Below are 27777 nucleotides of genomic sequence, written 5' to 3' on the forward strand. Positions count from 1 at the left end.
AAAGGAAAATAAGAGTATGAAAATATAAAATATAAATTGTCCTTTTCTTGTATGACTGTGAAGTCTAACTTCTCCCATTGTTTTGGGCATACAACATAAGAAGCAAAGCCATGGATGATGAGGAGTACAAGATGGCAGTAGAATGGTAGTCTATTTGCCTGCTGTGTGACCTTGAGCAAGTCACTTACCCAGACAGTGCTTGGGGCAACTAGGACTGTGGGTTAGGATCCTCAATGGTAACATGGAATGCAAGCCTATTAATTACATATTAACTTCAGAACCAACTACTATTGCCTTGCCAGTCATCAGATATGAATAACAACATTTTATATCTTATTGCCATTTATCTTTCTATTAAAGATTCTTTAACCAAGAACTGTGTTATAATGAAAGGCAAGCTGCTGTTTCATGAATGAACTTTATATTGAATTTTCAAATGATAAAATATTGACTTTTGACGCAATTTATAATCAAGTACGTAGATGTATGAATAAGCTTATGTTAATTATTACACACTACCAAAGCTACAAATTATTTGCAATATATATGCATTATAAGTTATACCCAACACTTATCATTAAATATTAATGATTTAAACAGGGATTAGAAACATGGGGACTACTCAAATATCAGAAAATGGAGTAAGGTTGACCCTGTCTTTCCACGAAAGCTTATGTTTTAGAAAATTATGTGGAAAGATTCAGATTTAACAATTACAATGTTTTAATAAACTCCTCCTTTAAAAATGAGAAAAAAATAATTTTATGGAAATATGTCAAGTATGCCTAAGGTACTACAATCAACTAGAGTTCAACACAAAAGAGACGCTTGCCAAGAACCATACAAAAATAGGTTAAACAGTTTAGCAAATGTGTACTGGAGAATGGGACATGGAGCTAAATATGTCAAGCATTTATATATTTTTAATGAATAATGGAACTTTAGGCAAAATTTTCCAAATGTTACTTACATACTTTATTAAATAACTTGAACAGAAATTCGATTTGGGAGCAATTTCATCTGTGTGTCATATACTAGTCCGAACAAGGAACAGAGAATACTGGCCTCTGAAAAGGTTTTACAGCACTATGCAAGTTCACTGACACTGAAAAATTTAAATGATTTTTTTAAACATTCATAGGGTCATAGCTAAGCAGAAAGGCACACTGCCCCAGTGAGTCATTTTGAGCCTAGCCAGCTCTCCTTTTGGTCCTTGAATTAACCTTTACAGTTTGGTATTAGACTGGCCTTACCCAGCCCTTAGTTGATAATTAGGCACTACCCTAGTGAGAATAACTGGCTTCATACCATAGTCAGTTTGAGGGGACCCGTGCATGAGATAAAACATTCAGGAGCTACCCTTGTCCTTTAGTACGAAAGGGTGCAGTCCTGGGATAAATCTCCTACTGTCTATCTATAGATCCAAGCTGCATTTGAATATACACAGGGATGCGCTTGTTTCACATCGATGACTAGTCTATTCCAGAGCAGTGGCATCCTCTGAGAAACATACCTGTCCCTCTAAACCACATGTCCAACCCGTGGCCCTCAGAGCTATTCCATGCGGCCCCCGACCTCTGACTGCAACATCGATGTATGCATGCCCCAAAACACTTTTTTTGTTGTGTGTTTTTCACGCCCGTGGCCTGTAATTCTAATGTTGGTGTCTGCATGCACCAAAGCACTCTACTAGTTTTGATTTTTTTGCATCAAAAAAGAATGTGTTCACGCCTTTATTTTGTAGCGAAGAATCAGTGTGTGGATGTTCTTGCTGAAGAGGGACTTGTGTATGGATTTGCAGCCATTGCCTTTGAAAGGGTCAGCTTTTTCTTCAGTATTCTATCTCAACCCTTTGGATGTCAGAATATGGGGGGGGGGAGAAGAATTCAGACGTAGGCTGTTGAAGTTGGAAACAAAAATTATTGTGAACTTGGGAACTTTACTCCACACGGGTTAAATTCAGAAGTTAATTAGGAGGTTTAAGGAAATTATATATAAAGTTTGTGTATTAAAAAATAGGGGTTTGTTAGAGTGTATATAGGTAGTTGTATAAAAATGGTAAGAGTAATGTTAATATTATATCAAGGGGGAAACTGCAAAATAGGCTAGGTGTAGTTAAGTAGAATAAATTTATTATAAAATTGTTATTAACTAATGTTTAATAGTTGTGTAATTAATTTATGAATAGTGTATGGTATAACTGTGCATGGTATTTTTGGAGTGCTTCTGTATGTCACACTGGATAATTTCTTTCTTTCACTTATGGGGGGGGAGGTACACCTTTAACCTTGGGTGTGAAATTTGTAGTAATTAGGAATGTATTAATTGGAATGTATTAAGAACACCTAATTAATGGGATATGAAAAGGTTGCTGATTTTGTATATTTTCATTCCTTGAAGGCTTGTTAGCAGGATTGAATGAGCCATATAATGCTTAACTGACAATGATGGGATAGAAAGACTGCAAGTGATGTATAATGTTTCCAGCTACAGTTGTTTCAATGGTGTCTGTGATGCATAACTATTTTGGGGTCTGTGTCCCACTTTTATTTTTCGCTTTGTCCGTATTTCTTGCTCTAAGGTTGAGAGGTATGGTTCCATACTAAATCAGAAGGTCGTATTTACCTTGGAAGACATTTTCAGCATAATTACGAGAAACAGAGCCTTTTTAATATCTCTGCTTATTTCCAATATAAACTGCCATGTAACCTTGCAAATAACCTTCTTAAGCTACTTTAATTCTTTTGGAATTGACAGGTATGCTTCATTGGTTCAGAAGTAAGCAGAGTGCACTAATATGACAGCTCAGTAAACTGTCAAGTCTGTGAATAACTTCTGCACAAATTAAAATGTCTGAATGTTAAATGGCTTTAGATTGGAGGGAAGTTATACGTTTACTCCAGTATGTAGTATGATCTTCGAGAGTTTATGGATTTCTTATTGATTTACTTTTTGCTGAGCAGTTGTTTGTTGATTTATTGGTGGTCCTTTTGGTGATAGGAAATTGCATGGATGAATCCATCTCTATTATGATTTTTGTTCAGATATTTTGACCACCAGACAATTTCATTCAGTGAGTGTGTGTCATGTGATTACTGAGGTTGCCTATTTTACAAGTAGGGCCTCTGTGTGTGTGTGTGTGTGTGTGTGTGTGTGTAAGAGAGAGATTTAATATGTATACTGAATATATTTTTGCAAATGGAATTCTTAGTTAAATAGGCCCCTCTTCTTGGGCAAGTAGACTTTAATAACCAATATTAGATCTTAGCCACCCAGCTAGGAAAGTTTAGTATGTAGATTTTCCATCCAGTTTTATGAAGGCAATGCTACCTAATCAAGGAGTACATTTATGGCTATCCACCCAGTTGTCATGCTGCTGAACTAGATTGTTTGATAATGAGAGGAGCTTTTTACAGAAGTTGAAGTTTTTGTGTCAAGAACCTGTCCATAGAGTGGCTTGTTTATGTTGCAGTGAAGGCTGTGATCTTTGTGGTGAGCGTTTTTAGTATAATCAATATTTCTGAGGTGGAGGAAGTCTCTTAAGGCAGGATCTTTCTTAGCCTGGAAAGCAAGTCAGTGATGAAATTTATAGGGGCCAGTGAGAGAGAGAGGAAAGCAAGAAGCTTTTTAGTCTGCTTGGATAATTAAGTGAACTTAGTCCTTTGACATTTGTTTGTCAGAAATGGCTGTTGTCTTTCTTTTGGCAGGGTGTTTTGCTGAGGTACATGCCAAAAGGGGTGTTGCACTCAATAATGGCTCTTATAAAGGAAGAATACAGGGATGTTATGACCTTCTTGTCTCTGGATGAGATACCCTTACTAATGAGGTGAGCCAGGTTAAAAGCTTTCCATACAACGGAGACAACATGGTGGTCAAAATTCAGGTTTTTATCAACCTGGGTGCCCAAGCCCCTCACAACTGATTGTGTGCTTACAACATTGTTAATAATGTGATAATTTGTGGGGACATCACTCTCCCCAAAGGGGATGATGATGCATTTTGTGGCATTTAGCTTGAGGCCAAGTTTCTAGCACCAGTCATTTGTTTGGGTGAGACCCTCTTGTAGCTTGTCCAGAATTGTTTTATTAAGTCAATAATCTGAATTCTTTACTTTATTGCAAATTTGTTGACTTATTTTTGTGGATTATAGTACTGTAGGACTGCTAATGTTGACATTTTACGTAGTTAGACTGCTGGAGTGGTTTTCCCAGTGAGAAATGCTAGTGCTGTAGTGAATATCTGTGTATTTGTAAAAAAGATGTATATGTATTAACTAAGACGTTAGAGTTAACTGTTAGATTAGAAAATTAGAATTAGAATGAGAATTTTAAGGTAAATATTAGGCATTTATTACATTCATTCATTGTTAGAATGCACCTACAATACAGCCAGGAGGTCGACTTTGGTCGCCCGCTGTAGCGAACGAGTTAACTATATGATATATTTTATATACGTCCCCAAGACAATTTCTGTTCACTCAATGCGGCCCCGGCAAGCCAAAAGGTTGGGCACCCCTGCTCTACACTGTTCTCTTGATGTTGCAGAAGAGGTTTAGATCCCTAAACCAAGTATTTCTCATGCCATCTGACTTGCTGATGTGCAGTAAATTAATCAGTAATGGGGTGGAAGATGCCTCGTATGCCAGACACAGGTCAGCTCTTCACAGTCTGTAAGACACCCAGTATAGTGACAGGGTTTTGAGTTTGTCCATGTAGAATATATTATTTAGGCCTTGCATCTTTTTAGTAAGGTATCTTTGTAGGTGTTCCAGTTGTTGCATGTGTCTGGACAGATACAGGCCAAAAGGGGTATTATACCCAATGACTGGCCTAATGAGGGCAGAGTAAAGGAGGACAAAGACATTCCTAGATATAGACACAATCGCTTTGTTTACAAGCTGTGCAGTCTAGGAGGACTATCTTACGAGAATGGAGACGTTGGTCGAAGGTTAGGTCACTGTCATATAACCTGCCAAATCCTGGCCACCTGAGTCAGTACCTAGGGGAGGATTGTCAATGTGGTTATTCCCTGGGGAAGGTGGCTTCTCAAAGGATAGGATAATGCATTTTTTAGCATTTAGTTTTAGTCTACAATTTTGGCACCAGTTATTTATTTGGGACAAACTTTCTTGGGGTCTATATTACGTCGAACTTGTATAAGTTTAAACGTTTTAATATCAAACCCAAATGTCCGAAATCCAAAATCCAGTCGGCCATTTTCGAGGCTTTATTTCCTCCACTGTGGTGCAATCTTGGAGTTGGTATATTTGAGTAGGGGGGTGCAGGGGGCACAGCCCCCCCACTTTAGTGCAAGTTTAAGGTTTATTTATTTATTTATTTCGTCATGGAACTGCGATTTTTTTCCTTGTGGGGGAAAAAAAAAAAATCGCTGTTCTGTGTTTTCATTATTATTGGTTTGATATTACAACGTTCAAACTTATGTTAGTTCGAAAGTTGTAATATAGGCCCACTTTCTTGCAGGACGGCGAAGTCGTTTGAGGATTCAATGACTGCTCTTGATTTAGTCAGCCAGAAACTTTTAGTATTGTTTTTTAATTCAGAAATAGATGCCAAACATGAGAGGTTACAGCACAGAACCCAGAGGGGCTCCAATAGTGACTGGTCTCTCTGTGGAGGTAGCTTCCCCTATTTTGATTTCCTGTGTCCTATATGTGAGGCAGTTGTTAATCAAGTAGGTGACATAGGGTTTACTCCCAGTTTATTTAGTTTTGCTACTATGCCAGGGTTGGGGAATTGTGTCAAAAGCTGACACTATCCCATCCCTCCCCTATCTTCTACTTTGCTATAACTCCTTCTCCTTATAATTTACCTATAACTACAGGAATGTTACCAACTACTATATGTGCTTACCTACATTTTAGTCTAAAGACTTGATAAGTATCAATTATTCACACTATTACTTCAGCATGACTAACCCAACTATCCTAACTCTATCTTGTTCTGTTATTATAATACAAATCTCTGTATCCTTTCATGCTGTAAACTAATAAATGACCAGGATTCTGCCTTGCTCACTGTATGCACCACCGTAGCTCATGTAAAACAAATATTGTTGCTTACTAATCTAAGAACGGAATGTAAAGTATTCTGTTTTGCACTGTATAGCTTTACAGTGAAATGTACAAATATGTGCTCTGTATGTTAATTTGCTTATGGAGCTTTTCTCCCCGGGCCTCCACTGAAAACAGGGTCATTATGCCCCAGTGTACTATACTGGTAAAGAAATGCAAATAAATTACCTTTGAATGATAGATGCCCATTCTAATAAAACTGTACAACAGTATATCTGAATATTGTTCTTTCAAAATTTGACAAGAATATGTCATAAAACTTTGGAGAAATGTACCTTTATAAGTACAGAAGCAAAAAATAATATTCAAAATTGTCAGAATTAATGGTCTAAACATACAGGAAATGGTCAGCAATAAATGGATTAAAGAGGTAAAATGCAGCTTGGACTACTCCACAGCACAATCATCATTCATCATCATCATCCCCCTTTTTCACATTTACATGGGGTCGGGGTATCGTATTAACTGTCGCCAACTCTCTCGATTCAGTGCCACTCTCCTGCCTTCTTCAACACTCATGCCTGACTGTCGCAGATCTTCTTTCACACAATCCATCCTCCTCTTTGCTGGATGCCCTCGCTTCCTCTTACCTTCTTCCTGTCTGTCCCAAATCTCCCTCACCAGATTGTCTTCTGCTTTTCTACACATGTACCCATACCATCGTAATCTGTTCTCTTTGATCTTTTCTGCAATTGGAGCTACTTTGGCTTCTGCTCTTATGTCCTCATTTCTTCGCCTGTCTCGCAGTGTGCATCCTACCACCTTTCTCAGGCACTTCATTTCCATCCCCTCTAGCTTCTTCAACTGTTCTGCCTTTATTGCCCAGGTTTCTGTACCATACAGTAGTACTGGTCGCACCACTGTCTTGTACACCTTACTTTTCAGCTTCTTTGGCATTCTTCTGTCATAGACTACACCTGATACTCTATGCCAGTTGGCTGCAGCCCCTCTGATTCTAGCTTTGACCTCTTCACTCAGACTACCCTTCTCCTCAACCACCCCTCCCAGATACTTGAAGATGTTTACCTGTTTCACTATCTTCCCATCTATCTCTATTCTCAGCTTCTTCTGATTTCCCCAATCTGCTGCCATTACCACCGTCTTATCTGTGCTTAGTTTCATCCCATGTGCCTTCAGATTTGCATTCCATTCTCCTATCCTTTGCTGAAGTTCTAGCTCAGAGTCTGCCTGTACTGCCACATCATCTGCATACAGCAGCTTTGTTGCTCTGACCCCTCCAACCTGTTTGCTGATGTAGTCCATTACCAGTATGAACAGCTGTGGGCTCAGCCCTGGTGTACACCCACTCCCACTGGGAACCCCTCAGTGAGGCCAAACACTGTTCGTACTTGAGTCACTGGGTCCTTGTACATAGTCTGTACTAATTCTACCAATGTTTCTGGGACTTCAAACCACCGCAGTACTGCTCAGATCAGCTTTCTTGGACCTTGTCATATGCTTTCTCCAAGTCTAGGAAAGCCCAGTTTGACTCTCTCCTCTTCTCTAGTTTCTTCTCAAGTATCTGTCTCAATGCAAACATCGGGTCAATTGTGCTGCATCCTGATCTGAATCCGAACTGTTCATCTCCCATCTTACATTCTACTATTCTGCGTATCCGTTTATCAATCACCCTCTCCAGAACTTTCATGCAATGTATTAGGAGTTTGATGCCTCTGTACTTGTCCACAGTTGTGGATGTCCCCTTTGTTCTTGTACACTGGCACGAGTATGCTTATTCTCCAGTCATCTGGGATACGCCTTTCTCTCCACACTGCAATTAGTACCCTCAGGAGCCATTTCTCCCCTAGCTCACCCAGCATCTTTATCATATCTGCTGTGACCTCATCTGAGCCTGCTGCTTCCCCTGACTTCATTTTCCTTAGTGCTGCTCTTACTTCTTCTAAGCTGGGCTCCTCTTCTACTCTCATTGTAAGCTGTTTCTGGGGCAGTACCGCTTCTGTGGGGTTTTCTTCATTCAGAAGCTGCTGGAAATACTCCTTCCATCTGCCTTTGATGTCCTGTGGGCTGGTAAGCAGGTTGTTGCTGGAATCCCTTATGTCTGACTATCTTCTTTATCTTTCTGTCTTTGCCTTGCACCTGGTATAGTTTCTTTGTGCCCCTTACTGAGTCACTTTCCAGAAGCTGATAGAGTGCCTCTGATGCCCTATTCTTTGCTATTGCAACTTCTTTCTTAGTTTCTTTGTTAGCCAACCAGTAGTCCTTCCTAGCTTGGTCAGTCTTTTCAATCTCCCACTTCTTCCTGCACTCCTTTCTTTTGATTACTTCCTGAACTTCTGCATTCCACCACCAGCTTTCCTTATGTACCTTATTTCCATACCTGGCTCAGCCACATATCTTTTCTGTAGTCCTAACACATGCTGTTTTTAGGCGCTGCCACTCTTCTTCAACTCCGCCTATTTCCTCCTCTTCTTGGGGTGCTAGAGCCCTGAGTAATTCCTTGAACTGCTGTACTTTCTCTCCAGTCAACTTCCAGGTCTTCAGCCTGGTCTCTGTTGACCTTAGAGCCTTCTCTGACCACTGCTTGCAGCTGACTGTGGCAACTACTGGTTTATGCTGTGAACCGACTGTTTCACTGGGGATGACTTTGCAATCATTCTACCCCAGTGCCTTTTCCTTACTAGGAGGAAGTCTACCTGAGTTGCATGTTGGCTACTCTTGTATGTGATCTTGTGACTGTCTCTCTTTCTGAACCATGTGTTGGCTACTATCAAGCCATTTGCCAGACAGAAGTCTAGAATGGCTTCTCCTTCTTTATTCCTATTGCTCCACTCATGTGGACCCAGGCAGTCCTCATATCCTGTTTTGTCTGTCCCGATATGTGCATTTAAGTCACCCATTATCAACACCAATTCATGTTGTCCTGCTTTATTTAGTAGGTCCTGCAACTGCTGTCTGAATGCACTCTTTTCCTCACTATCACAACCCTGCTGTGGGGCATAGGCTGAGATTATAAACTCTGTCCTATCATTACACTGGAGTCTGATTGCCATGAATCTGTCATTAATTGTGATGATATCCCTCACTGACTTCTGAAGCCTCTGTCTCACCACAATTCCTACACCATTTCTAGCCTGTCCACCACCTGAGTAGCAGAGTCTGGATCCCAAGCCAAGTGGCTTTGTTGCACTGCCCTTCCATCTCGTCTCTTGGATACATAGGATGCCCAGCCTCCTCCGTATCATCATGTCATCCACTTCTAAGCTGCGTCCTGTCAGTGAACTTACATTAAGCGTAGCAATTCTCAGTTCATGTTTGGCAGGTTGGTTGGTTTTATGTCCAACTTTCACTCAACAGAGCTATCCCAGGTAACCCAGGCTGGGCAACTAGACACCAGCCAGCCAGTAGCCTATTGACCCAGGGATGCTGGGCTTTTATGGCGGGCACACACTGGCCAATAGGGGCACATATACCCCTCCCACCGTTAGCATAGGTCCCTGGCGTGGGTTAGAGAGTAGGCCGGGTCCTCAACCCACTTATCACCGGTAACTACCCATGCCCATTTTTTTTTTGGCAACAGTCAACATGACCGAATCACCTACAGCCATATTTTACGCCGTCGAGTGGCTAGCCCTGCCACGGCACGCAGTTTGTGATCCGTGTTCTCCTATCTTGAGGATACTGTGCACCACAATAGATGCCCAAAGCGGTTGGTCTTTTTACAAGTCTTCCCCCCATTGGGCACCATGTAGAGTCTGGGCTGCTGCCCACAGCTCCATTCATTGGTGAGTTTGAGATGGAAACACTCAGCATGTTTTTCGGACATGGGAGAAACCCCACAGAGACACAGAGAGAACATGCAAACTCCAAACAGGTATTAGTCGGATGTCAGGATCGAACCTTGTACCTTGTGCATTGGAGGCGAAGACCTTAATCACTAAGCCATCTGGTCTCTTCCACTGCACAATATCTAGTTTTTAATTATCTTCCTCTAGTCCCCTCCCTAAACTCTATGGCTCCTTAGGTATCCCCAGACCCTACCCTTATAACTAAATACTCATGTTATGCCTTGCCAGCTCAACCCAGCTATATCCCTTTATTAGGCAGGTACTTGTTGTTTTATGAAGTAGGGTCTTTGGCTACTGTTAATCGAAAATGGGGACGTGAATAATGGTAGAAAGCAAGTGAGGCGATCAGTAGATAAGATCTTTGCAAACAGCTGGTCACTGCTCCTGAAAATGAGAAGTGTGACATTCAGTAATACTAACCATATGTTCCACGTACTTCTGCATACCATGAATAGGGCATCTATCACACTCTCTGTGTAGTGGCCTGTTCCTACTAGGTCCCTAATTACATCATGTGTTACATAGACAGAGCTGCTCCCTGAATCCCCTGATCTAGAACAGGACAGCAGATGAGAATCTACTCTATCTTAACCTCCCAAGTCACACTTCCATTGATCCAGGCTTTTTCCCATACACCTATCACTGGCATCACAGAGGCCAGCTTGTTGAAATGCCACTCTGGGTTTTCAACAGTAATCCTGGTGGAGAGGTACATGTCAGATTGATTGTTTCCTCTGTATGACATAGTATGAAATTTTTCACATGAATGATGTCAGGGTGCAAACAGCTGGCAAGGACCATCCTCAATACCAACAGAAGAAAGCAAGAACAGAAAACTAGTGTTTCAACATCATTCAGATGTTCTTTAACATTTTGCCTGCTTGCCTGCCCCCTCTGTTATCAATAAATTCAGCTGGCATCATTTAATCATTTTCTTGTAAATGGGTAGCAGCACATGCATTCCTCTCCAAATTTATGAAAGGAAGGAACAAAGGTTCTTATTAAGTCCATGCCAGTGCAAACAGCTGGTCACAGTTTTGTATTCTAAGCAACTAGGCTGGCATATTTTATTTGGACACTTGGAATTTACTGAGTTGAACACACTGATGACCTTTAACACTGCAGCCTTTTACCTGCTCTTTTAAGGGTCACTCCATAGATGCAAACCAAAATCTGGTTTTGTACTCAGTCTGCTTCTCCCCAATTAAAAAATGTAAACAGTGCCATTATGTGCCTCCATCAGAAAATAAACACTTGATCTCACTACTTTCTATTTAAAAACAATCCAGATTTGAAACAGACCAAGTATTAACGTTTAATCAAGTTTGTAAACTGTTCTGTGCAATGTACTTCATTATCGTAACAGAAGCAGTACACAACAGACTGTGCTAAAATACACAGAAAGCATGTTTGGCAATCCCTACAAATAAACATTTTTTTTCCCAGTAATACCTTAAGCTGCACTAACATTTACTTGTCCTCTCACTCTGTCCTTAATGGAGCAGATGTCGTTTTGTCTACATGCCTTTAAATGTTGTTCCAAGTGAGTGGTATGAGCAATCCTCCACTCTTAAGAAAACTACCAAACTGCCCACATGGATAGTTACTGCAGAATCACTAAATGTATCTTAAGAGTGAAATCTAATCTTGGATACAGCACATCCAAAATGTAGAGTACATCATAATGTTGCACTGCTATTTATAAATTCCAAGTGTGGGTTGAACATTTCTTGCATTTTTTTCATCAAAATGACCTACTCACATAATATTTTCATTTTAGCTCTTTACCTTAAGAATTTGTCCTCCCTCTGGATATCTTCTTAGTATATCTTTGAGGAAGTCAACAAGGGGTGGAGTTGTCTGTCCAAACTTCCCTGCAAAAAGATATTGAAAAATAAATTGAACACTTAGAGCATGGCAAAAGAGAAAGTATTTCCTACTGCAATATGATAAACTCTGGTAATTTCACAAAATACTTACACGGACTACCAGGGTACCACAACTCCTCTTACTGCATTGGTTTTCTAACACAAACATATGGTTCACGTAACACTAAAGGATTTACATTAGTTGGCAACAGACATGAAACAATATATTTAACTGTTGTAAATATAAACATACACAATCTAAAAATGTTTACCCCTCCCAAACAGTCAGAGTAATGTGGCATGGAGTAGACAATCTTGCTGGCCCTGTGAATCAGCCTACCCATCCCCTTGGAGACCCCCCTTCCAAAGACTAGCTCTCAGATTTATACTGCCTGCTGCCTACCACTGGATATAATCGTTCACATGTTAACTTCCCGGTTCTTGCACTTGTACAATGGGAGTGTGTGTTTGAAGGGTGAAAATTCCATGGGTGCAACAGCAAGTTCTCACTGTAGGTGTCATGCAAGTAACTGACCACAGAAACCTCCCTCCCACCAAGATAGGCAGGCCAATGTTAGTACCACACTTCTATCCTCTCCTGCCCTGCTCTTCCAAAATTTGAGTTGTTAACAGACCTCTGCTTATCTGGGTCATGTCTCTCTAAACTTCCTTTTCTTGTCTAAATATTAATTTGCAATCTCTTGTGCTTTGTTAAACTTCATAGAGTTAAACTTCATAGACTGCTGGTAGGACAACAGCCAAGGGTGGGGGCTTTCTAAGCCTAAGTTTCCCCTAAAAAATAATGATGTCCTGTATCCAAATAGAACATCGAGGTCCAAGTACTTATAAGCACAAGGGACATGGGTGCCAGGACCAGTGCAAATGTCTTATTCCCCATCCACTTGTCTAGGTTGCGCTTAAACTGGGTAATAGACGAACTCAGCTAAACATGAATGGGAAAGCCTGCTCCACAGGAGGGGCAGTCTCTGGGACACATCTGCCTCTCCAGCATGTTTTAAGTCACAGACAAAATTTCAGGCCCCTAGACTTTATATTTCTGGTACTCTTTGACTTCTGAACATGCAGGAGAATCAAGTGTGAGGTTTGCGGATGCCTTGTAAGCCAGGCACAGATCACCCCTCAGCAATCTGTAGGACAGTGACCAAAGGGAAAGGGCTTTAAGGTGCTCTGCATAAGGCAGGTTTGTTATGCCTTGTATTCTTTTTATAAGGAACCTCTGATTTTTAGATGTCCTCTCATAAGTGTCATCATCGTTAAGAATATCAAACATTTTAGAAACATAATCTAGTTGATTCATAACAACCCTCCCTAATCTGGTTTTACAGCTATAATGTTTCTGTTCTTTATCAAATCTTGTAAAACCTCTCTCTCTCTCGCTCTCATTTAAATTGTCCACAAAATAACTTTTGTTGATGCAGTTCCTAAAACTGTGTTCACAAATTTGCTCGAACATAGACACCATAGAGTGGGAAGGGGGAATAAAAGTACTTTTTTCCCTTCATTGTACTTTTATGCTGTAATTGTTCCTTATCACCAAAAAAAACACTCGAAGATTTAACTACATCAAATATAATTTTAAGTTCACCAGCACTTTTGCAATGACCAACTTGAATGGGGGGACAAATGTCAACCCCTTCCTCAACAAAGAATAATGTTCAGGGATCAGTGAAATACCACTAAAACTGAATATTAATGTCCAGACTAAATTGGTCAGTTGTCCCTTTGGTTGTTTGCCCAATTCCTCCTTTTGCATCTGCCTTTCCTCCCAGGTCTCCACGTGTATTGCATCTGATTTTGAAGCCCTTGGTTCTGCTCCCTGCATCCGGCTAACCTCTCCAAACACCTCAAGTGTGGCTACTCTAAAATATCATCATTAATATAATGGGGTTCATTTCTATTATTTTCAATATCAGCCCCTAATGCTTCAGATATAATTTTAACATCGCCCCGTCACTTTAGTATTAAAGTCCTTACTAACAGTTCTTGCACTAAAACCATTAGGGAGTGGACAAGCACATTTCTCAAAACACTCTTTTGCATCTCTAACCAACTTACATGACTTCCTGTCTTGACTGTTCATAGGGTGGTACTAGGCTATTCCCTGGCTATTTTTCCCACAATATTTACTTCCTTGGACCCCTGTCTAGCAGGGCGACTGACGTGATCCCCAGGGTGAATTTCCTAGCTCCCATCCATTCATCAAGGTTCCTTTTGAAAAGGGCCAAAGAGGCGCTCTGCTTGACATGTATGGGCAGTCTATGCAAGAGTCTGGGTCAGGAACCTATCCCTCCTGCATGTTTTGTTCATTGTGATGACAAGGTTTAGATCCCTGGAGAGTGTGGCTCTTAGGGATTAGGATTTCTTTACGTATAGCATGTCAAACAGCTCTGGGTTTGACATGGCCTTGTATGTTAAGCAGAGATCGCCTCTAAGTAGACAATATGCGACAGAGTATAGCTGGAATTTTTTTTAGACAGTCAGCATAGGGCATCTGCTTTAGGCCTGTGATTCTTTTAGTGAGGTATTTCTGCGGCCATTCCAGTTGTTGCAGATGTCTTGAGAGGTACATACCAAACAGGGCATTGTATTCTATAATGGGTCTGAGGGATGACTACAGTGGGACAATGACCTCCTTTTTTCTGGATGAAAAGCCCTTCGTGATGAGGTGTGCCACATAAAAGGATTTCCTGACAGTTGTGGCAATGTGGTTACTGAAGGTGAGACCACTGTCCACCTGTGTCCCTAAGTCTCTTATCACACGTTTGGTGTTTAGTGTACTGCCACCTATGTGGTAATTCACAGGTACGTTTTTTCCCAAAGGGGATAACTATACATTTCTTGGCAATGAGCTTGAGCCAAAGGCTCTGGCACCAAGCATTTGTTTCTGTAAGGCCCTTTTGCAGAATATCCACATCATTTGGGGATTCAATTTATAAATCAAATATCTAAATTGATGAGAGGGATTCAATTTATAAATCAAATACCTAAATTGGTGAGAGCTAAAAGTTAAATCATTAACAAAGCTTGCATTTAAAACTTTAATTTCAGTATCTAGCTTAAAACAACTTACAGTCATTCTGATGAATAATAATCCTTAAAAGATCCAAACTGGTTTTATGAAACAGTCCCAATAATTCCTGATGCATCTGTGAGCCCACTTCCCTTCCTGTCAGAAACTTCCAGAACTTTAAATCTCTAGGGACCTGATTTAAACAGATACACTTCCGAAGATGTATATATACTGTCCATCTGTAAACTCCTGTATCTCCTTAAGAGACTTTCAAACTTCTTTGAGTATCCAAAGAATCCAAAGAACCCCTGTCGATTGATTTAACCACACCACATGTAGAAACTAACTTGTGTAAATGCAACCACCTTGAAATGTCAATAGGCTCTAAATCCTCTCAGTTAACATTTAAACGTCTCCTCACATCACCAGAACTAGCATTCTCATTGTCAAAAATATCTACCACATTGCCCCCACCAGAAATTTGCACAGAATTTATTGGACTTTTGTTAATATTTACTCCATTCCCATCATTGGGGATATAAGTAAAGAGCTGCTGTAATAAAATAGTTAAATCACCGGGCAAGAAAGCCATTGGAAACCTGGCTGTCACCCCGTACTCAAAAATTGATAAAAACTGATAACACAACACAAAAACACTCAAAAAAAAAAAAAAAAATTCAGCATATTGCAAATACTGCGTTGCCAAATAGGAAAATAGGTTTTGTTAGATAATGAGATCAACAAAAAACATTTTTGTGGTGATGAAAATCATTTAGTACAAGAATGCCCCGAAAAAAGATGTGGGAAGAGGAGGCATTCTGCAAACAGCTGTAACCCACTGCGTAGAAAATGTAAGGAGGTAAGCCACTTCTGGTATAGCCATCCCATACTGGCCAGAAAAAAGGTAGCAGAAGAATAAAACATAAAAGAAAGAAATGTAGAAGATAATATTATAGAAAAAGAAAAAACCTGATGCTGGGAATATAAACAATGACAAAAAACACAAACAGTAAAATCATATAGAAATGACATAATAATTCAAGAAAAGGAGTTCAGATACAAAAGCAAAACAAACGTACGCCATTACAAAGTAAAGATGAATAAGAGGAAGAAATTGATACAAAGTAAGAAAAAGAAGAACCCGATGAAATATCAACTGGAGGGAGACTTGAGATAAAGAACAGAAAAATAAAAACTGGGAATAAATAAATTAAAAAAGGAAAAGGATGACAAAGATTTTAGCACAGACGGTAAATAGTATTAAAGTGAACTAAGAGGTTTACTACTGGTTGATGTGGTGTAAAAACTAAGGATGGCCGTGAGGCTAATAGAGCACTGGGAATTCTACTCTTTTCTGAGCACTGGTGTCACCAAAGGGCTGCCAGTAATGCTTGAGTAATTCCAAGATGGATGGAGGAAGAAAGCAGAAAGTAGCACAGCAAAGTGCTTGAATATACTGAAACATCAAAAACAGACTCTCTAAGAGAGGAGAATATTGTTACATAGTTGGAGAAAGGAGGTCTGGAAACTCCTGTCTTGCTGGAGATGACGGCTCGAGTTGAGCTAAATATTGATGAGGAAGTAAGTTGGAGTACTACGGTGGATGTCATACTGAGAGAAGTAATGGAGGAGGTTCTGGGCAGATTAATCAGGAAAAAGAGCTGGATTACCAAGAGTTTCTCCAGAGGACTTGGAGAAAACCTGCATGAACACAGGGAAAACTTACATATTCCACACAGAGGGAACCCAAGCTGAGAATCCAACCAGAAAACCTGTTGTTGTGAGGCAACAGTGCAAAGCACTGTGCCACCTCGGCAAAAGCAAAACAATAAGAACAGATTAATATAAGCAAATACTCAAAAAAAATCCTCACAAATTTTGGTAAACTATCAACTTCCTACTAAAACCAGGCAAAACCACCACTCCAGCTCCTAGCTCCACCGATAACAGCAAAAGCATAGCCTCCCTATTGAATCACCATTTCACCAAATCTATTCTGACATTATTGACTCAACTATCCAAAAACAACCAGAAGCATACCACAACCAATGTCCAGATAACATTCCTTCCTTTGCCCTCTCTCCTGTTCCCACCTCTACAGTTAAAAAAACTCCTCCTAAAATTGAAACTTACCACCCTTGCAGCTGATAATATACCTGCCAACTTCCTAAAACTAGCCGCTGAATCCTTATCTTATCCTGTCTCTAACTTTACCAACTGCTCAATACAGGAAGCCTATATCCCTCATCTATGGAAAGTTTCATATATCATTCCACTTCATAAAGGTGGCAACTCTTTCGACTTCTCAAATTACCACCCAATCGCCATACTATCTCCCTTATCTAAGCTACTTGAGAAATGTATTAATTCTCAGATTATTCAGTTCCTGAACACACACAAGCTTCTTTCCACCACACAACACTGATTCCGGCCATACCACAGTATAACTACTGCCCTTCTCTCTTTTACCAATTTGGTCAACCAACGCAGAAATGGCAATTGCTTTGTAACTGCTATATTCTTAGATCTCTCCAAAGCTTTTGATCTGGTCTCACACTCCTTAATACTAGATACTCTAGCCTCCCTATCCTTTCTCCCCTCTACTGTGGCCTGGTTCAAGAACTATCGCCAGGCAGCAATCCATCCAATGCCAAGGCACACCATCTCCCTTACTACTTACTACCACTGGAGTGCCACAAGGCTCAATACTGGGCCCAGCTTTTTTTGCTAACAATCTGCATACCTCCACCCAACATGCCACACTCATCCAGTATGCAGATGATTCAACTCTGCTCTGTCCCATCTCTCACCACTCTACAACAACTCACTTAGGAATCCTTTACCTCTGTGGAGAAATGGATTACTGATATCTAACTCATCCTAAACCCCAACAAGAATAAATTGCTCCTATTCATCCCCAATAAATCGAAAACTACCCTTCTTTCCTTTACTATCACTTTCAAAAATGGCACTACCATCTCTCTTTCAACCCATGCTAAACTCCTTGGTGGAGAAATTGACAAAAACCTCCTCTATGATGTCCATATTTCTCAAACCATCAAAAAAGTACACAAAAAAATGGGAACACTATACAGACACAAAAATTTCCTCTCAGATCAGTCACGAATCACCCTAGCCCAAAACTCACCTATTGTCCACACTAATGTATACAGCACCAATTCTTACCCTAACCAGAAAACTTGACTCATGCTATAATAAAACTGCCAAGTTTGCTAACAACTCCTCTTTCAGAACCCACCACTGTCAGGCTCTAAGGGACCTACAATGGCTTCCTCAGCTACTCAGTTACCACCAACAAATCATTGCGTATAACATCCTGAAGCATCCTGATAAACCCCAGCTCTAAATCAGCTTCTCACTCACTACAAAGCAAATCACCCTCTCCGTTCTGTTGACAAATCACTACTCTGTATCTCAAGGGCTAACAATAATGCAGGGAAAGCTCTATTCTCCCACACCATTGCTAGAATCTGGAATAGCCTCCCCTCTTCTCTGACTTCTGCATCCACTACCACATTATTCAAAAACTCACTTAAATCACATCTTATGAACATTTTTTTTTTGCTTCTTCATATACCTTTCCTTCCTAGTATACTTATTTGTATATATGCTACAGTACCACAACTCTAATTTCTTTATCTCTAGCATGAAATTTCCCTTGGTAACCATATTTTTTTTATTACTTCATATATTGTTGATATTCCCTTTGCCTGTTTTACATTTCTGTCTGATGTTTTTGTCTGATTGTTAAGTAAATGTGGAGCTTTTCTCCCCAGGCCTTGGCTGTAAATGGACCTGGTCCAGTTGGTCTTTCCCGGTAAACAAATGTAAAATAAATATAATTCATGAGTGAAAGGGTGAGTGCAAGTCCCACAAGAAATTTGTTTTGGAGTATGTTCTCAAATTAAGCTTATGCAGCTTATTAAGCATAGCTTAAGCACCACCTCACACAGGCAACAGTGACAAAAAGTCTGGTATGACAGGAATACCACAGCCAGGGTGTGTTTTACAGGGCAGTAAACGGTATTCATTCTTGTTAGACAAAAACAAGCAGCAGGCAGCCAGGGAGGGGCCCTTTCACCACTGTGAAAAAGATGAGTTATGTTAATTACTTGGCAGAGTTGCCAACCAAGGGGAAGAAGCACAAATTCCAACCCATTAATATGATAAAGCTTTATCATAACAGAAAGGTCCAGGTACTTAGTATCTACAGTGAGTTGCAGGAGACCCACAGGATGACTTGGAGGTGGACCTTTGGGGGGGGGGGGCTTGGTTGGTCTAATACCTTGGTGGATGGGGTAGCCATGCCCCTGCAGCTAACTCTGCCTTTTCCAGGACACATCAGTAGTATTGTAGGAATTTGGGGGATAGGCCTACTTTTAAGTCAGGGTGTATCTACTTGGTGTAGCATGATGCAGACACAATGGAGTCCATAGGCCTCACAGAGGTGCTGGTGCAAAAGAGAACTAGCAGTACTAGGTTCTCTTTGAACTACAGGAAACTGAACAGTCACACAAACACGGATGCTTCCTCCATGTTCATGACTTAGAACAGCAGGTGAAGCTAAACAGCCAACTACTAAGGGTTACTGGGAGGTGCCATGGCAGCTGCAGGTAGGGACAGGTTAGCATTTGTATTAGTCAATCCTGATTACAGTTAATTATTCATTGTACAGACAGACACTTCTGTGGGGTGGGGACTGTACTTAGCCAGGTTTCCTCAGTGGGAAATGAGACACATACTTCAACCCAGGGAATAATCTTATGCAGCCATAGAGAAGGATTGTCTAGGCATAGCCAGGGTCTTGCAAAAGTTGCAATCTTACTTGTATGGTGGAAAATTCACTATGGTTACAGGCAACAACCCTTTAAAATTGCTACATAGAGCAAGTGGCAGTAAGGAAAGCTTGTTAGACGGAGTCCAGCCTTGCAATCTTATAATAGGACTATTCAACAGAGATGTGGTACTGCTAATGGCAATTCAAATGCCTCATCTAGAAAAGGAATGGGATAATGTTTTACAAGAATGCATCATTACATCAAGCTTCATTTCTTGAAGGATGACTCCAGAAGCCTTGCTTCATGTTCTTACAGGGGACAGTTGTGGTGTGGGCAGTACCAAGCTAACAAAAACTGATTTAAAGATGCTATGCATTTTTACTTCTTCGTAGCAAGACACATTTGGTCTGAAAATGTGTATAAACTTGGGAAATTTTCTCTTGTAAATGTAAAAAGTGAGGAAAGGAAGAGAAATGCATTGGTTCAGTTTTTGAAATATAAAATATAACCTTGTGCATCTGCATTTGTAGGTCACAAACTACTACTCAGTTTACTTCATAGTAGTTGAGGCAATTACAGTCCCCGTTATGTCAGACCAGCCTCATATGCAAAGCTGTCGAAAGACTTATCGTGAAACTAATCAATAAGGACACAAGGAATCTCCAAACAGTGGACCCATCTCAGTTTGGATTTGTCAAAGGCAGGTCAGGATTACTTAACCTGTGGATATTTATGAACAGGTCAAAGCAATGGATAATGGTAAAATGGTACATATCATATACCTCAGCTAGCCAAAGCTTTTGACATAACTCCATTCAAGCACAGCAGAAAAGCATAACAGGAAATACCACCCCCTTTATCACCTGCTGTATTGTAAACAGGCTCACAGCCAGTATGAGGAAGATAAAATAAGGGAAGCTACCTGCACAGAGACTAATCACCAGTGCAGTCCTCAGGGTTCAGTGCTGGGACCTTTTCTATTTGGCATCTACATCTCTGAAGTAAAAACCTGTATCAAAGTGGTCTGGCTGAATAAGATTGCAGATGACTGCAAGATAGGAGTAGTCACTGAGTTCCCAAATGATTCAGCCATCCTGCAGGAAGGGTTGTCCCAAACAAATAATGGTACCAAACCTGTAGACTGAAACTAAATACCAAAAAATGCATTACCACATTCTCTGGGCAGTACTCTTCCCCAGGGAACTACCAGAATGACAATACCCATGGGTGCTCTCAAATTATCTGTGGTACAATACGAGTTATTTTCACAAGGGGTAATATAAAACAATTGGCTACGGAATGAGTAAACCCAATCCAACATCAACCAGAATAGGTTAATTCCAGCACCAAAAGAGAAACTGTCTAGCCTTAAAATTACCTGCAAATGCAGCTAGCCTACTACATACCTATGAATCTATAGAGGAAAGCAATATTAAAATGCAGACAGTTAAGATGTTTTTGTAGGAACTTGTGTACTGGTAATTTATACTGTTCTGGGCTGGTGTAATTAAGCCCTTGTCCTCTACAGATGTAACAGCTGCTTTAGTTACTTCTCCTGTGGAAAAGCCAAACACTAAAACAACTGATGTAACTGCCTTGTTCTGAGGAATACTCCACTGTGTGTGTGTGTGTGTGTGGGGGGGGGGTGTCTAAAAGTGGAATAGCATGTTTTTCTAATGAAGTCTGACGCAATATATATACCTAGACCCATCTTTCTCTGGAAGTAAAAATGATGTAATGACTCTGGGAAACAGAAATGAACAGAAATATATACATATTTGAGACTGGCCTTCGTCCTCACTTGTCTTTGCTTGGAAGAAATTGGTGACATCTGTGAAAGGGTCTACCTGTGTATTTTTAATAGTAGTCACATCCAGTGATCTCTATTTACCTGTCAAATACTGAGGTTGTTTTGATTACAAGTGTGCACTTTCTAAGCCTTCTGCATATTTAACTGCAAATGCATTGTCTGCTTTAATGTTTAAGTATAGATCATTTATTTACTTTTAAGCTCTTGCAGTTGGGTCTTTATTATATATGCATTACTGCTATTCATTACCTGAGAAAAAGGTCATTATTTAACAGTCAGTTAACAAGTTGCATCTCCCACGTTCACTAAGCTAAACAGCTTTAGCTTACTACCAGTGAAAACATTAATGACTGTGATTTCATATCTGGGTGAATCAAGAGCAGCAGAGAGCTGGAGGTCCATGGCCATAACCAGGGTGGTAGCAGTTCTACCATGCATGGAAGAAAGTTATGTGGAATTGAAGAATTCATCCAGCCTTCCCTAGGAAGTGTGTGTGTGTGTGTGTGTGTGTGTGTGTGTGTGTGTGTGTGTGTGTGTGTGTGTGTGTGTGTGTTTGAAAGGCAGGCACTGTGGATAAAGGACACAGGGAGACATTGTAGTTCACAGGATGAGTGGTGAAAAAGGATCCTGGTGTGCTCAGATCTGTTGGTGGCCAGTGTGCAGTTCATTCTGGGTGCAGATGTTGGAAGCTTGCTATCAAGACAGCAGTGTATATTCTGTTACGCTCTTGCGGAATGTTTGCTTTTCTGAACGGACTCCTGAATCAGACTTGTAAGTGTATTTCCTTACTTTATTGTAATCTGCTGGGTTACAGGGATGTATTTTGAAATAAAATTCCTCTGGTGCCAGCTTATCATATCCAATTGGTGCCAACCACCCTTCACACTGGTGCCATCATCTACACTTTGATGTCAAGTGATGATAACTGGTCATCACAACTGCATTTATCAGTTTTACACAAGAATGAACAGCAGATGCAGGGTGGTATCCAACGAGACGGAGTCCGAATAATGAAAAAATGCTTTACTCAATCCAATGATCAAAATGAAGTACAAAGTCACAGTTTAAAAATGATAAAACAACAAGTTACGCGCTTTCATCAATACTCAGACTTCTTCAGAACAGTGAATTGCTGGCTGATAACTCCTTAAATATACACATAGTCAATTAGTAAAATATTACCCCACATCATTTCCTTTCAATTAAGAAACATCACAAAAAGTGTAAGGTAGTAGTGAATACTCCCCCTATTTGCAAGTACACAAAAAGTCAGCTAACCAAATGTTGAATCAATAGTGTCACATGTAAAGAATGTTATAAGGCAAAAAATACCAATGACAATATAAATAAATCATAACATAAATAACTGTTTAAGTTTCAAAAGTGGTGCTATAGAAATTCTATCATTAAGACCTGGAGGGGAGTATGCATTCAGTCTGATTTGCCACTTTAACTCAATGTACTCCAAATATTCCTCAACAGGTCCGCCCCTTTGTCCCAAATCAACTTGTTCTATGTGGCACATCTCATTACTAAGGGTTTTGCATCCAGGAAGAAAGAGGTCATTGTCTTCCTCTACTCTTCCCTCATTAGGCCAATCATCGAGTACAATGCCCAGAGGCTGCAAAAATACCTCACAAAGAGGATGTTAGGCCTTAAACACTTGTCTTATATGGACAGACTCAAAAACTCCAACTATTCTCTGTCTCATATCGCCTCCTTAGAGGCAATCTCTGCTTGACTTACAAAGCCATGTCTGACCCAGCTCTGTTAGAAATGCTACATCTAAAGAAATCTCAATCCCTCCACACCACACAATCAACAGAACAAGCTGGAGGGAACAGGTTCATAACCCGGAGACTGCCCATGCTATGGAATAGACTTCCCCACACATGTAAAGTGGAGCGCCTCACTGGCCCTCTTCAACAGAAATCTTGATGAGTGGATGGGAAATAGAAAATTCATCCCGGGGATCACTCCAGTGGCTCTATTTGACAGAGGGACTGGGAAATTAGGTCCTGTGGCACAATGCCAGGGTAATCCTATGGGCTAGGCTTGTAAAGGCTTCAGGGCCATTAGCCTAGTACACACCTATGAAGTAGCAAGGAGGATCTTCTGACCAGTCTCCACATTGACAGCTTTCAGAAGCTGATAATTTCTTATTTGGGAAGTATGCCAACAATTTCACCCTTCTTCCCCTTCATGCAGCTATGTCAAATTTCTGGCATTTACTGCTACACGTTTGAGCTACCAATATGGCATTCACATGAACGTTTGTTCTGTTACTAATATTTATGCCAACAAATAAAGTTCTTTACCAATTGGTAGCAAGGTTGAAATCTAAAGAATGTCATATCCAAATGAGAAGAAAAGAACAGTTATACTTTTATTTATTTACCAGAAAAGTCCGACTGGGCAAAGCCTGTTTTCAGTGGAAGCATGGGAAGAAAAGCTCCAGCAGATACATTTAAGATACTGATGACAAAACTTTTTTTTACAATGATATATTACACATAGTTCTTAAGACATCTAGATACAAGTAGAGAACTGTTCTCTCATAACAGAATACAAGATAAAATAGGTATTTCTTCGGTAGTGACATTATACATGATAATAAATTCCAGGTATAAAACATTTAGTACGCAAACAGTTCATATGCAATTTATGTGACAAGCAGACATTAGATATGACTTGCAAAACATGGATATGGAGGGCTGTAGTATAGATGTAAGGAATAAATAAGTCTGAGGTATGGAGTGTGAAACATTTATCGCTAGGGAGAATGCAATTAAAGCTAGAACTATACAGTTGAATGAGCCAAGGATAGTGGGGACATGAATACTAGGGTACTTACTGACACAAAACTTGGTTATAAGAGAGTGGTGGAAAATATTTGAAGGAGATGGATAAAGTGGGAGGGTCAGAAAGAAACTGAAATGTAAAGTGGGGATTAAAGTAGGAAGGAAATTAAGCAGGCGTGACAGAAAGGTTTGTTGCTTAGAATGACGATAAAAGTTATAAAGAGATAAGGAGGTATAAGATAATAAAAGAAAATGTAGTTACCCAGGTGAGGAGCACTTACACAACCATATGTGGTTTAGCTATTTGTTTAGTAAGGGCTTGAAAGTGGAAAGCTTCATGGTCTGTTTCATATATTTTAGGATGGTGCTCCAGAGATGCACAATGGGAGGACAGTGAGTCACCTGCTAGTTATCAGACTTTATTGTGATTACTAACAGCTTATTGGTAAGTGAAGGTCTTTACTTGGAGAGCAGTTATGCACAGCTCCTTTTAGTGATGGACCTTTATCTGGTGCATGTATAACTCTATGTTCTGTATTAAGTTGAGGATGCTAAAATGTTGGGTATCTCAAGCCAGTGTAGTTGCTTCAGGGTTCTGCAATTCTGAGTCCTTTGTGTAAGGCTGGCAATAAATCTGGCTAACTTATTGTAACAGGTGGAGCGCTTAGCTATAAGAGTAGCATTTAGGTTTATAAGACTAGGTGAGGCATACAGAAGGGATGGAAGAAGGTAAGTAGACTCTAGTGCTTCTCTTGCATCATCTGTCATGTAGATTTGGTTCTATACATGGCGCCAAGTATCTGTAGAACAAAATGCTACCAGACAGAGGATGCAAGACAAATACTTTCAGCGTACATGTCCTTATGTACTCAGTATTTTAAGTTATTGCATATTTAAGTAAATGCACAGAAAAGTTCCCAATGTGGGATTTTGCACAAAAAATGTTAAACTGTGACTGGTGAAGATATATTCAAACAAGAAGCCGTGAAAGAGGGTCTTCAAAGTGGGCTCTTAAGCAATTACAGAAAAAAAAAACCTGGAACAATTGCTTTATCAAATTCATCTACTGAAATTCTATAGTCTGCATTAGATTGTTTAAAATTAGACATAAGAAACAAAAGAGCAGGTTTGTAGCACTTTTTCAGTTTAGAATATCCAGTGAATATTTTTTTTTATTAGACTCGAATTATGAAGCCAATTTTTGAAATATTTTATACAGTTTTAGCTGCCACTGTGAACATAAACACTCCTCAGTCTAGCAGTACAAATAAAACAAAATTACCTCCTCCTTTCAGTCCTTTCGCCTGCAGAGTCAAGACAGCACTTAAGCTTCCAGAACTTAAAATGACTTCAATCTTTGTCCCATTGTATAACTGCAAGAGAATAAACATATACTATAAAGTCTGCATAATGCCATAAACCTTAAAACATGGAACCTTACATTTGCAGTTCCAAACACATTTATTTCATTTTACATTTGTTTACCAGGAAAGTCCAACTCAGCTGAAAAGGCCAATTTTCAGTGTAGGCCTGGGGTGATAAGCTCCAATAACTACATATTAATAAATATAAACCGCACATTACTTAAAAAAATATATAGAACATATATAACATATAATTAGTAATGCCAATAAGCAGAGCTATAGGTACTTCAAGAAACAAAAACAAAGTGCACAGCTTTATAAAATTAAATCAAAACATAATCTTATAACACAATCTTAATTTCTCAGAATGTTAGCAATACTGATCTAAATCTTTAGAAAAGTTACCAAACGCTAAAGCATTTAAAGAGGATGACTCGCATGAACATACAGAAAGTATCACACAACAGAAGAAAAAAAAAACACCATAACTGCTTCACCACGACAATGCTACCTTGAAAACCATCAGTAAAGTTTTGTTTTGAAAACAGAGTTTATAAGTTAAAGTGGTGAAACATAAAAGCTTTTGGGTAATTAAGTCCAGGATTTGCAGAGCACTGCAGCATGATGAACTACAAAGGAAATCCTTTAGTCGGTCAATAAATAATACGAACTCTAAAGGACAGTTACTGTTTGTAACAAAACCAGGGTATGTTTGGCAACTCCATCTTGTACAAAACATAGACATTAAAAACAGTCTCCAAACAAATCCAAAAATCAAGAAAACAATGGCAGTCATAGAATTACTTTTGAGCTGAACTGGTAGATCACGGCAAAAAGACTAAAGTAGCACTTCTTGGATGTCTCTACATCCCTTTCCTCGAGATAAGTGACTCATTCTGTTATAAATAAGTTGGGGGGGGTCTCCCACATTCACAGAACGCCTACAGGAGAAGATTCTCCCTTTTGAGTTTGAAATTCAAAGAAAGTCTATTTTCAATCACTCTGCCTCAGTTGCCAATGAGCAGATCAGCTAATTACTAAAAATGACATTACAACAATCATGCTAAAAACATAATAAAAGTTGCAGGTTAGCAAGTCACTGGATAGTATATGAAAAAGAACTGGTTATTAGACTTCAAATCTGTAATCCAGAATCACACTCAGAATTCTTACTTTGGAGAAGAGGGCCAAAACGATATCCATGCAGCATTAATAAATTAAATTCATGCAAAAAAAAAAAAGAAGAACATCATGCAGCATTTAGAAATTAAATTCAGGCACAAAACAGTATCACGCAGTATTAAATTAAATTCAGGTACAAAAGAATATCATGCAGCATTAACAAATTAATTTCGGGCACAAAACAGTACCACGCAGCATTAACAAATTAAATTCAGGCACAAGAGAGTATCCTGCAACATTAAATTATTAAATTCGGGCAGTACTGTAACTAGGGCAGAGTGAAGGGGATGGCTGCCTGGAAGCAAGCTACTAGAGGGCATAATGAACAGCACTATTAGGTGCAAATAAACATAGCTATTTAAGCAACTATTACTAGTATTGCATAGCTGTCTGTGCTAGTATGCTATTAACTGAAGCAAGGAGCTTATACAGCTCTTTGTTACTCTTTCTTCTTCTTGTTCCTCAGCTCTGGGGTAGAAGTCACCAGTCTGGGGACTGCCCAGAGTACCACCTGACCTAACTAGTACTCTGAACCTGCCATACTACTTATTCTGCCTTTCGGCTTTTCCCGGTTAGGGGTTGCCATAGCGGAACTCCAGTCCACTCATGATTGGCAGTGGATTTTACGGTGCCGAGTTGCCAGCCCGACGCCCAACCTTCAACGAAGGCATGCCCATTCACGCTCGTACCTACCTGCATGCCTTTAACGTCACTCGACCGCGGGGAGGGCATGCAAACTCCACACAGAAGACGCTCCAGCCAAGAATCGAATGGGAGAACCTCTTGCTGTGAGGCGACAACACTAACCGCTGCACCACCGTGGCTTAACCTGCCATACTACTTACAACTCATATAAATAAAGTACAGTTGTGTACACTTGCCATAAATGTAGATGTTTGAGTGTATTCACTGTTGCAGTCATTACATTTGGGTAATCTGCTCGCAGGTTGTCCTCAGTCGGCCTGATTAACTAGTCTTGGGTCCTGCGTCGGTTGCTGTACCTTCTTCCATGAATTCAGGTCGTC

The 27777-nt window shown here is 39.9% G+C and overlaps 1 protein-coding gene across 1 annotated transcript in view; it reads right to left on the minus strand.

Moving 5' to 3' along the window:
• The window catches only part of SACS (sacsin molecular chaperone), a 1519772-nt gene that overhangs the window by 1185577 nt on the left and 306418 nt on the right, over positions 1-27777 (minus strand). The window contains exons 3-4 of the mRNA XM_044070971.1: positions 25489-25579; positions 11686-11771 (exon numbers count right to left, since the gene is read on the minus strand). Of these exons, the coding sequence (XP_043926906.1) occupies positions 11686-11771; positions 25489-25579 (177 nt within the window). The remainder of the gene's footprint in view (positions 1-11685; positions 11772-25488; positions 25580-27777) is intronic.

Source organism: Protopterus annectens, chromosome 5.part0, assembly GCF_019279795.1.
Source record: "Protopterus annectens isolate FY-2018-M chromosome 5.part0, PAN1.0, whole genome shotgun sequence".
In the NCBI taxonomy this organism is placed as follows: domain Eukaryota; kingdom Metazoa; phylum Chordata; order Ceratodontiformes; family Protopteridae; genus Protopterus; species Protopterus annectens.